The sequence below is a fragment of the Drosophila rhopaloa genome, unplaced genomic scaffold, assembly GCF_018152115.1.
Source record: "Drosophila rhopaloa isolate 14029-0021.01 unplaced genomic scaffold, ASM1815211v1 contig_3, whole genome shotgun sequence".
Lineage (NCBI taxonomy): Eukaryota > Metazoa > Arthropoda > Insecta > Diptera > Drosophilidae > Drosophila > Drosophila rhopaloa.
The window spans coordinates 8,350,098-8,362,558 of NW_025335123.1; the positions used below are offsets into that span (position 1 = coordinate 8,350,098).

General features: G+C 45.8%; 1 protein-coding gene across 4 annotated transcripts in view; it reads left to right on the forward strand.

Moving 5' to 3' along the window:
- The window catches only part of LOC108046407 (homeobox protein cut), a 72,071-nt gene extending 62,601 nt beyond the window's left edge, over positions 1–9,470 (forward strand). For 3 of the 4 annotated variants that reach the window (XM_044461257.1, XM_044461258.1, XM_044461259.1), the window contains 3 exons: positions 4,597–5,038; positions 5,110–5,559; positions 5,610–9,470. In XM_044461257.1, the coding sequence (XP_044317192.1) occupies positions 4,597–5,038; positions 5,110–5,559; positions 5,610–8,412 (3,695 nt within the window). In that variant the 3' untranslated portion in view covers positions 8,413–9,470. Of the gene's footprint in view, positions 1–4,596; positions 5,039–5,109 lie in introns of all 4 variants that reach the window. The other variant, XM_017126060.2, reaches the window with a different exon arrangement.
- The last annotated feature ends 2,991 nt before the right edge of the window (positions 9,471–12,461 follow it).

A 12,461-nucleotide genomic window follows, 5' to 3' on the forward strand; every position in this document is an offset into this window, starting at 1 on the left:
CAGACTGCCACACATTTATTTGCGGCCGCTTCACAAATTATTTGTCACAAGCCATAAAGCGGACTAAAAGTGTGTGTGCTGTTGTTGTGTTTGGTTGCTGCCACACGAGGAAAATAAAAGAAATACTGCGAGATATTGCTCTGACTAAGTGACCAACGGGGCGTATCAATTCCTTTGCCTCTACGCGATTTTCGGCCCCATCTCTTGATTGTATTTCATTTTATTAGATTTTATTTATACACATTAGGCACAGGTACAGTGCTAGGGATGTGCATGTATCGTTCAACAATAATATTATTGATAGTTTATTATTTAAATTAAAAATAGAAAGGATATAGCACAAGCAGATATCTGTTCCATATGATAGTTAAACGAAATCCTGATACTTAAATCTTGAACTCAAAAGTTCACTTGTGACCTAAGTATCAAAAACAAAGATATCGAAAAAATCGAAACTTATCGATCCGATATTTATGTATCGATCCTTCGGGTGACATCCCTAATACACCAACACTCAGGCGTGCAGCCATTAAAATATTGTTCATTGAGTGGCTTCGCAGAAGTGTGGCGACTTATTGCGGTAACCAAAACAGACAGATGAGGTGGTTTTCCTTTTTATTTTCTTGGGTGGTGGAGGTTTGACTGCGTGGGCCGGCCAAACAATACGCATAAATTAGCATAAAGCTCGGTCAACAATTTTCATAAATCTGACGATCGCCAGCAGCAGCTAAAATTTATTTTATTTTGAATTTCTTTGATATCTTTGTGATGAACGAAATGAGGCAATCAGGAATGAAAGAGCCCCGGCCGAAGAGTAATGGCCTCCGATCAGGGAGTGCTAATAATTTGATGAGGACTAACCGAAAAATACTGTAATAAAAACAAAAATTAAATAAAATACAAAAATAAGCAGACAAAATGGGAAACTTTTTCGAGCCACACACAAATACACACAGACACACACGGCAAATTAATGTTGCACATGTCGTGTTCGTGCTTGATTTTTGTGCTTTTTATTTTGCATATAAGGCAGCTAATTACTTTGTAATGAACTTTGACAACAGTAGCGAAGGAAGGAGACGAGCAGCAGAGTGGTCTGAAAAAGGTGGAAGAACAAAGCGAAATCATGACGAAAACAAATTAAAATGCAAGACAAAGTTGCTGCACGTTCCCCACTCCATGCAATTCCTGGCTTGGCTGCTGGTTTTGTCTCCGTCTCTGTCTCTGACGCTGTCTCTGACTCTGTCTCTTTCCCCCCCACCAACCCACCATCTCTTTCACACCCCCCATGGCCGTCTCTTTCTCTCATATTTTCTGCTTAATTGCAAGACAAACAATGAGTGCGAAGGTACGAGTGGGAATGGGTTAAATGCCAGTGAAACGTTTTTTGATAACAGGTGACGACTCTGCAGTGCAGGAACATAACCCCCCTCCCCATCCCCCTCCCCTTCTATTTCGTATACCCCCCCTTTTTCGTCCTGTCGAAACTCTTCAATTCACCATGCTACGTTTACTTCCTGCTCAGCTAGAAGAAGAAGCCTCCAATTTCGTTTCCAATTCCATTTGAAGCTACACTCCTTTTCCACCCACTTGGCCTTGTCTTCTTTTTTTTTTTTTAATTGACACTTTTGCTAATACACAGGAACAACAACAAATGGATAGCTGACAAAATGGGAGTAGAATGGGTGGTGGGAAGGGGGGTTACAAAAAAGGGGGCCCAAAGGAGTCACCGAGTCGGGGAAAAGGAAAAACAAATGACTGGCATTTTAATTAGAAAATTTTTCTTGCAATTAATGCAAATTGCGTGCGTGTGCCAATTTCAATGTGCCGTTCAATTCCCTCCTCCCATATATTTCTTTTTTATTTTTGCGCCCTCGTAGACATATGTATATATAAATATATAACCCTTTCAAATCGACGCGACATGTTGAAGTATGATTACATATTTGTGTGCTGGCAAATATTTATTGTATTAGAATAAAAAACAAACGAATCAACCCCAAGGCCCCAAGACCTTCTGGAGCTGAAGCAGCCACTGTCTGGGTTCTTCGTCCTCTGATTTGTAATAAAAGGCAAATATTCATCAAGCAAATTGCCAGAAATGGTAGGGAGGGGGTGGGGGGGGAGAGAGATGGGATAGATTGTCATATAAAAATATACGATATAGATATGCATATACATATATATTTTTTGGTATGTGCTAGACAAATATGATAGCTCATATCTGGTGCGGATATTTCCCCCTGTCCGATTGCCGGTCCGAAATCCCTTTGAATGACAATTTGGTCAACATGTTCCTCTCTAATAAATTACAAAACAAAAAAATCCAAACAGCATCTGGGTATTTGGAATGGGTGGTGTGGGTCGTTACACAACATACAACACACAACGGAAAAAATAATGTAAATCGCAGACAAAAAAGTGGCCAACGGTAACGACAAATATATATCCATATCTACCGACCCAACTACCGACCAGCCCCGCTATCTATATCTATATATATATATATAGTAAAAAGTTGAATGATGGCCATAAAGGATGGCAGCGAAAGTTGGGCCAAAAAACTGCGGGCAACTTTGGGGGGAAGAAGTCCTTTGCAAAGTAGAATGGTTGGAGGGACGACAGCTTTGTCTGCTCAGCAAATGAAATGCGCCACGTGAGACTCTTGAATTTGTTGCTGAAATATTAAAATATGGAAATTGGGTAAACAAAAAGTTTGCAGTTCATTAACAGGAATTTCCTTTGCCTAACTAAACTCTCAAATACAAAATGTCGCAGTCCCAAGACATCATGAATAGCAACCAATTTCCCAATTACTCTATCGGTTACATACGGACCACGGCTTTAAAGTGCTCTGCGCCCAGCCACTTACCCAATCCAATCCAATTCAATCCGATCCAATCCCCTCCAGCTCGCCACAATCATTCACTAAGACCGCTTAAGCTGTCTGTGTCTGACCAACTCCACACCATCCATCGCTTTGTTCGATCCCATCTCTGGTCCGCCTGGGTCATTCCAGGTGTCATCAATGTCATCTTCGACTTTATAACACAAAAACACTTTGTAATCCCCAAATGAAGCGACGACAAGGAGTCAGCATAAGGAACAAAAAAAGAGAATCATTTTTCCAATTTTTATGTCATGACAACGAGTGGTGGAGATGTGGAGGATCTATTGTAGTTGGCCATTTTATCGCCTTTATCCATCTACTCTGGGGAGTCCAACTCCACATGGGCACCCACACTATCCACCTATTTTTTGGAAATCTCTCGCTTCAATGGCTGTCGTCCAGGATGTTGGAGGAAATGGTGGGAAGGGGGAGAGAGGAAAGGGGAAAGAGGAAACGTTGCCCGGTGCTTGGACATTTGTCATTCATGTGTTGATTTCCGTTTCCGCTTGCGTCCGATTCTTGCAGTTTTATTTGCGGCCAAGTGTTTGCTCCTTTGGGCATCGATTATGCTTGGCAATTGTAAAGCGATTTTCAGTTATTTCATTTCGCTACCCATTCCCCCGCCTTTCGCCGCATTGCGTTCCATTCCGCTGAACGTGTGCGGCTGATTGATGTTTTTGCTGTGGCAGCCACAAAAACATGCCGCAGGACATCACACAGGAAATTCAATGGTCCCTGCTCGGGCGCCATGTCAAATGGGTGTGGGTGTGGCCCATGTGTGGGTGGCTCTAACCACTTGTGTGATTATTTTGCAATTTACCACTCGATTCTCTGTCACGAGAAGCAAAAAGCCAAAAAGCAAAACGCTCCTCCATTTCGTTTTCAATTGAATTTCAGCAAAACAATTTTCAGTTTTTCCATTTTTTTTTTTGCGATTTTTACGTTTCGTTCTTTTTTTTTTCTTTTTTGCATTTCCCCCGACCTCTCTCAATTGCAATTGAATTCATTCATTTATTCATTTCGTTTCGTTTCGTTTATTCAACTCCTGGACGCTCGCTTCGATGAGCATTTTCCCAGGGTTTGGGGACTGGCGCGTGCCAAATTAGCGCAACGCTTTGCCATCGAACAACTATTTGAGGTCCAGAGAGAGTTGGATGGGAAAACTCTGGGTTGGGTGGGTCAAAAAAAAAAAAAAAAAAAAAAAAAACAAAAAAAAACGAAGTAAACACGAATATTTTTTTATACACCATTCATGTCATGCCGTTTGTGTTGTTGGACTGCTTATAATTGAGCAGCCCCTGCCCTACGGGGCCATTCGAAATTTCTGTCAGTGCATTGGATGGGCGGTTAGGCGGTCTGGCGGCAAGAGGCGTGGCACTTTGGTGGACACTTGGCGGGGCCCTTTCAACTGCAGCGCCGCTTTATGGCCGCAAATTCGCTTTGGCTTTTTGAACGCTTTATGGCTTAATTGGTTTCGGTCTGGTTTGGGTTCCAGTATCCAGTATCCAGTAACCAGTAACCAGTATCCAGAATCTAGAGACCAGGTTCATGTCCATCTCCATGTCCTGCCAATGGTGCGAGCGGACGAAACGAACCCCCTATAAATGAGTTGGGTTTTGGCATAAAGTTTACAGCATTTAATGGGCTTTACGATCACCAGGCCTCCTACTAATCTGGACTACCCATCCATCGCTCTTCCCTTGCAGACTCTGGCCTGCCGCAGTACGCGGGTCGCGGAGCCGGCGGCGCTGGCGGCGATGACTCCATGTCGGAGGACCGCATTGCCCACATCCTCAGCGAGGCCTCCTCGCTGATGAAGCAGAGCAGCGTGGCGCAGCAGCATCGGGAGCACCAGGAGCGCCGCGGCCACGAGGACTCGCACAGCAACGAGGACAGCAAGTCGCCGCCGCAGAGCTGCACCTCGCCGTTCTTCAAGGTGGAGCAGCAGCTGAAGCAGCACCAGCACCACAATCCCGACCAGGCCGCCGCCGCCGGCCTACAGCGTGAGCGGGAGCGGGACCGGGAGCACCGGGAGCGGGAGCGGGAGCAGCAGCAGCGGCTGCGGCACGAGGACCTGGCCCAGGACAAGATGGCCCGTCTCTACCAGGAGCTCATCGCCCGCACTCCGCGCGAGACGGCCTTTCCAAAGTGAGTGTTACTCTGGCACACCAATGCCCATTCCTTCAGTCACATAACTAACCCGCCTGTCCCCCAAACAGCTTCCTCTTCTCACCCTCGCTCTTCGGAGGAGCAGCCGGAATGCCGGGAGCGGCCAGCAACGCCTTTCCCGCCATGGCCGATGAGAACATGCGGCACGTCTTCGAGCGGGAGTTCGCCAAGCTGCAGCAGCACCAGCAGCAACAGGCGGCCCAGGCCCAGTTCCCCAACTTCTCCAGCCTGATGGCCCTGCAGCAGCAGGTGCTGAACGGTGCCCAGGACCTCTCGCTGGCCGCCGCCGCCGCCAAGGACATCAAGCTGAACGGCCAGCGATCCTCGCTGGAGCACAGTGCCGGCAGCAGCAGTTGCTCGAAGGATGGCGAGCGGGACGAGGCGTATCCGAGTTCGCTGCATGGTCGCAAGTCCGAGGGCGGCGGCACACCCGCCCCACCAGCTCCCCCCTCAGCGGGCCAGTCGGTCGGTGGCGGAGGTGTAGGAGCAACGGGACCAGTGCCCGGAGCAGGAGCACCCTCGAGCGGAGGAGGAGGTGGAGGTGGGGGAGGGGGGGGGCCAGCGGGAACTCGGCGGCGCCCAGTCCGCTGAGCAACTCCATCCTGCCGCCGGCACTGAGCAGCCAGGGTGAGGAGTTCGCGGCCACCGCGAGTCCGCTGCAGCGGATGGCCTCCATCACCAACTCGCTGATCACCCAGCCGCCGGTGACGCCGCACCACAGCACACCGCAGCGACCCACCAAGGCGGTCCTGCCGCCGATCACCCAGCAGCAGTTCGACATGTTCAACAACCTGAACACCGAGGACATTGTGCGGCGCGTGAAGGAGGCCCTCTCGCAGTACTCCATCTCGCAGCGTCTGTTCGGCGAGTCCGTGCTGGGCCTGTCCCAGGGATCCGTCTCCGACCTGCTGGCCCGGCCCAAGCCCTGGCACATGCTCACCCAGAAGGGACGCGAGCCCTTCATCCGCATGAAGATGTTCCTGGAGGATGAGAATGCGGTGCACAAGCTGGTGGCCAGCCAGTACAAGATCGCGCCCGAGAAGCTGATGCGGACGGGCAGCTACAGCGGCAGTCCGCAGATGCCCCAAGGATTGGCCAGCAAGATGCAGGCCGCCTCGCTGCCCATGCAGAAGATGATGAGCGAACTGAAGCTGCAGGAGCCGGCGCAGGCGCAGCACCTGATGCAGCAGATGCAGGCGGCGGCCATGTCGGCGGCGATGCAGCAGCAGCAGCAGCAGGTGGCCCAGGCGCAGCAGCAGGCGCAGCAAGCGCAGCAGGCGCAACAGCATCTGCAGCAGCAGGCGCAGCAGCACTTGGCGCAGCAGCAGGCACAGCAGCATCTGGCGCAGCAGCAGCAGCATCCCCATCAGCAGCATCATCAGGCTGCGGCAGCGGCTGCCGCACTGCATCACCAGAGCATGCTCCTCACCTCGCCCGGCCTGCCGCCCCAGCATGCCATCAGCCTGCCCCCGTCGGCGGGCGGCGTCCAGCCGGGCGGTCCCGGCGGACCGGGCAACTCGAGTGCCTCCAACAGCGAGAAGAAGCCGATGCTGATGCCAGTCCATGGCACAAACGCCATGCGCAGTCTGCACCAGCACATGTCGCCCACCGTGTACGAGATGGCCGCGCTGACCCAGGACCTGGACACCCACGACATCACCACCAAGATCAAGGAGGCCCTGCTGGCCAACAACATTGGCCAGAAGATATTCGGCGAGGCCGTGCTGGGCCTGTCCCAGGGATCGGTGTCCGAGCTGCTCAGCAAGCCGAAGCCCTGGCACATGCTCTCCATCAAGGGCAGGGAGCCCTTCATCCGGATGCAGCTGTGGCTGAGCGATGCCAACAACGTGGAGCGACTGCAGCTGCTCAAGAACGAGCGGCGGGAGGCCAGCAAGCGGCGCAGGAGCACGGGCCCCAATCAGCAGGACAACAGCAGCGACACCTCCAGCAACGACACCAACGACTTCTACACCAGCAGTCCGGGTCCCGGATCCGTGGGATCGGGCGTGGGCGGGGCACCGCCGAGCAAAAAGCAGCGCGTCCTCTTCTCCGAGGAGCAGAAGGAGGCCCTGCGGCTGGCCTTCGCCCTCGATCCGTATCCCAATGTGGGCACCATTGAGTTTCTGGCCAACGAACTGGGCCTGGCCACGCGGACGATCACCAACTGGTTCCACAACCATCGCATGCGCTTGAAGCAACAGGTGCCACACGGTCCCGCCGGCCAGGACAATCCGATTCCGAGTCGCGAGAGCACCAGTGCCACGCCCTTCGATCCCGTCCAGTTCCGCATCCTGCTGCAGCAGCGCCTGGTCGAGCTGCACAAGGAGCGGATGGGCTTGGGCGGCGCCCCCATTCCCTATCCGCCGTACTTTGCCGCCGCCGCCCTGCTCGGACGCAGTCTGGCGGGGATTCCCGGCGCAGCGGCTGCGGCTGGAGCAGCTGCAGCAGCCGCAGCAGTCGGCGCCTCTGGCGGCGATGAGCTGCAGGCCCTCAACCAGGCCTTCAAGGAGCAGATGAGCGGCCTGGACCTGTCGATGCCCACGCTGAAGCGGGAGCGCAGCGACGACTACCAGGACGACCTCGAGCTGGATGGCGGCGGCGGCCATCCGCTGAGCGACAACGAGTCGCTGGAGGGTCAGGAGCCGGAGGACAAGACCACCACCGACTACGAGAAGGCGCTGCACAAGTCCGCCCTCGCCGCCGCCGCCGCCTACATGTCCAATGCGGTGCGCAGCTCGCGCCGCAAGCCCGCCGCCCCCCAGTGGGTGAATCCCGCCGGGGCGGTGACCAATCCCAGTGCCGTCGTCGCCGCCGTCGCAGCGGCGGCAGCGGCAGCGGCGGACAGCGAGCGGATCATCAACGGGGTGTGCGTGATGCAGGCCTCCGAGTATGGACGCGACGATCCCGATAAGCCATCCGCCACGGATGCCGGCGGCGATTCCGACCATGAGCATGCCCAGCTGGAGATCGACCAGCGCTTCATGGAGCCCGAGGTGCACATCAAGCAGGAGGACGACGACGACGATGTGGAGCAACTGGGTGGCCTGGCCAATCTTGTGGACAACAACGAGGACTCCACGGCCAGCGATCAGAAGCTCAAGGTCGTCAACGAGGAGAAGCTGCGCATGGTGCGAGTGCGGCGACTGAGCAGCACTGGCGGCGGATCCGCCGAGGAGATGCCCGCCCCACTGGCCCCACCACCACCCCCTCCCAGCGGGGAGGCCACCACCGGCAGCAGCAGCACCAACAGCAGCAGCAGCAACATCAGCAGCAGCAACAGCAACAGCAGCAACACCACACCGGCAGTAACCACCGCATCTGGTGCAACCACGGCAGCCGGTTGGAATTACTAGAGGAACTATATAAGAATTCAGTGCAATGTAGAGAGAAGCGTTTACTTGTGATTAAGTTTGAATATTTAAACGGTGTGTGAGGACCCAGGAGACATGCATACATGCATCTATATATGCATATATATATAGCACTTAGGCCCTAGAAAACTCTATTTTTTTTTTTGTTTTTTTTTTTCATTAAACATTAACTACTAAATATAGGCGTTAGTTGTAGCCGGTAAGGTAGCCTTAGGTTGAGCAGTTGTAATAGATGTAGCTAAAAGTTTAGAGACGCTATGCGATTACGATGGTGGAGAGCAGCGCAAAAGTATTAATGAAAAGTAAACCCCATTTAAGACCCCCGGCTTGCCGAAGAACTTTAACCAAAACGTCGAGATCCAATTGATAGTGAAAGATTTGATCTTGCAAAGATGTTCGATTTCGATTTCGATTTTTCGATTTGTTTCTACTTGAAGACTGTAAGCAAAGGCGGTAGGATTGATAACTACACACGTAATTCTATTCTATATATACATATTTTTTTTTTGAGAAACTATTATATGATTATTAGCAGTTTAGCTGGTTAAGTGTAAATAAATGAATGAATAAATAAATGATGATCACGTAGATGACGATGATAGTGTACATAGATTTCTCGCGAGGCATGATCTTGCTGACGTTCTTCCTAAAAATCCAACCTTCTACCACCCTCAGCAACCGACTTGTTTAACTATCTTTTGATCTCAAGCAAAAAACAAAAAAACAAAAACAAAGCAAAACGAAATGAAGTGAAATGAAATGAAATGAAATGAAATGAAACAAAACGAAACAGATATTGAAAGGGAATTGTGGAAGGCGTGGAGTGAATATCCAAAGTAAAAGATAGTTAAAGGCCAAGCAGAAGTGCAGCGAGCATAAAGTTTTCCCCTATTTTGTTGCCCAAAATAAAGTAATATGACGATGAGGAATAGAAGGCGAATCGAGAAAAATATATAACAATAAACTTTGTAAATTCTGAATTTACATAAAAATCACACACACACCCACAAACACAAACAAAAAACACACACACAAATTGAGTAATTCATAATTATAGCAAAAATAAACATGCAAAATGCACTAAATTATTTATAATCTAATTATTCTATACATAATTATATATAATTATACATATGCATATGAAGCGAAAAATGGAAAATTTATCAACTTAGCCTAACGGTAATTTAAATTTGCATTAAACCCTAGCATAAATAACAACAATTTTTTTCTGTGAATCTAAAATATTGAAAGATGAAAATAAAAAAAAAAAACACAAACCGCATATCGTACTAAAGAAATTACACAAAAGAAAAACGTAAAAAAAACAAAACCCTAATCTAAGACAGCCAATTTTTTTTTGCCTAGATCTTAAGTTTACAACGTAATCGTAATATTAAATAAATTACAAAATAAACAAACAAAAAAATATAACAAAAAAAAATGAATCTGTTTTCCTATACGAACAAGAGACAACAACACAGAAAACCAAGAAGAGCAAAAAACAAATTTTAAGAAATATTTAACCTTTTTTTTCCTAGGCTAAATGTTTAAGCTAAACAAAAAACAGAATTCTCAAAACCAAAAAAAAAAGCTAAATAAATTAAAACTACACGAAAACCATTTTTGCATAGGCCCAAAATTTGCCGCGTTATTATTATTATTATTACATACATATATATGAGAAGAGAAATAAAGAGTAAAAAATTACCAACATATACCAAACACATTTCAAAAAACCTAAAACAAAATACAATTTGCGTCTTCAAGCGAAATTTATACAAGAAACGAAACTCAAAACAAAAAAAAAAAACAACTAAAAATATTTTTAAAAAATATGCAAACAATTTTTGCCCGCTGTCAGCGAAATTTGTTACGATCTTCTTTAAATTATAATTTGTTCTATTTTCCTCCTGTTTGCGTTTAAGTTATCGAGTTTAATACTTTGCATTTTCATACGCTTTAGCTAAAGAATAAATTACATCTATATGAATATGAGATAAACAAGTAATAAATAAATATATATAAAATATATACAAAATATGGATAACGAAAGTTGAGCTAAGACAAAACCGACACGTTGAAATGGTTCGCAACTTTTAGTTTTAATTATTTCTTAAATACAATTTTTTTGTCTTCGTATTTTTATTATTATTATTGTAATTATAATATAAATCTATATATATATATATATTAAAAGAAGGAAAGAAAGCGAAAACACAAGCGACAACATACCAATAATACATGAACATGAACGAAACTTTATCAAATAAAAATGTTTTCTTAAACGAAAAAAAAAACCCATCGAGATCCTTTTTTATTTTCCAACAACAACCAAAAAAGAAACACCAAAAATCGCAGAAAATGCCGCTGAGGAACGAAAGTACTCGCAATCTCTTGTAATCCCCAGATAACCCCATAAACCTTAACCCCCGAAACCCACCCTCACGGAAAACACAGACACAAAAACACACTGAAATTGTATAGCATACTTTTGGGAGCGCCAAGAAGTCGGAATACCCCTCGCCGACCCATCCGATATAAGCCCATTACAGACCTAGTTATATATGCATGATCAGCATTTTTATAAATACCATACATAGTTGTATTTATTAACAATATGCGGTGCTAGTCAAGTAAAGTAAATCGTACAGGCGCTGACCCACATTATATAAGGGAAGCGGTAATTTTTTGGATAGATCCGTACTGCTCCAAAACATACGTAATTAATTTTAAACAAAGCTATTAAACGGATACGGAAATAAATTAAAATCAAAAGAGTTGAGCTGTAAATACGATATATATGAAATTATCCTTCCAATTCAAAAACACAACAAACAAACACGCGCCACTTTTTATACCAATGATTGATTGATTGATTGTTTTTTTTAGACATAGATATACCGATATCTATATGAATATGAATGAATTTAAGCCCATGGTGATATACGCACACAATTCCACACACACACACACACACACTCTCCAGTTTTGAGACTTTGCCAATAATGTCATAAATCCCTTCCCTTCTTTTTCACCCACTAAATATTAGCTGTACATAAGAAAGTAAGACCGAAACTTAGTGGAAATCCAAAAAATATATCGAAGAGTTCAGATCAGATAGTAATAACGCGAAAACAAAAACCAGACCATATCAATATTATGTTTAAAGCATAAGGAATAATAAGTCGAAAGGATATACCAGCAAGTTATTTTAGCAGATTCAAACGAAAATAAAAAGCGAACAATTAGCATGACTTGAAATAACCTAACTTAACATAGTGTTAACCAGCAGATATATATTATACACACACATAATTACGTATATAAAAGTATATGCATTCAGAACTGTTGAATGGTAATGAGAAAACATGAACCAGAACAAGAACCGTAGTTAACACACAAAAGCAGTCGATATTGAACCGATACCAAGCCGAATCCCTAAGTTTTCAACCGACAATGATCTTGATAAGAGCCAGCTCCGTTTTTCAGTTTGAAATCCGCCCAAAAATGATATGAAAAATGAAAAACCAGAACAGAATGCAAAAGAAAACGAAGCGAGAAGAGTAACAAAAGTTAAGAAGATTCTTAAGCAAATTAGCAAAATGTGCCCAAAAAACAATTAAAAAACAAAAAAGCAGCAAAAATATCAAAAATATACATATAAACAAAAGTAAATACAAAAACCAAAAAACCATTTATAGTTATATTTATATTATAAATATATATTAAACTTAAGCACATACAATTTTTGGCAACCTCGGAATCATTTTCTAAGATCTAAGCAAAAGCAACATGAAAATTAACCGGAATAAACTCAAAAGAAAAACAAAAGAAAAACAAAAGAAAAACAAAAGCAAAGACATTTTTTTGTAGCATTTCTTGTATAAATGCACACGAGCATAAAATTAACAACAAACCAAAATGAATTAAAGGTAATGAATATTTTTTTTAATTAAGCTAAACTGTAATTGTGTTTTTGATTTGAGCTCATTGAAATGTATTTTCACCAACGATTTGCAAAGAAAATAAAA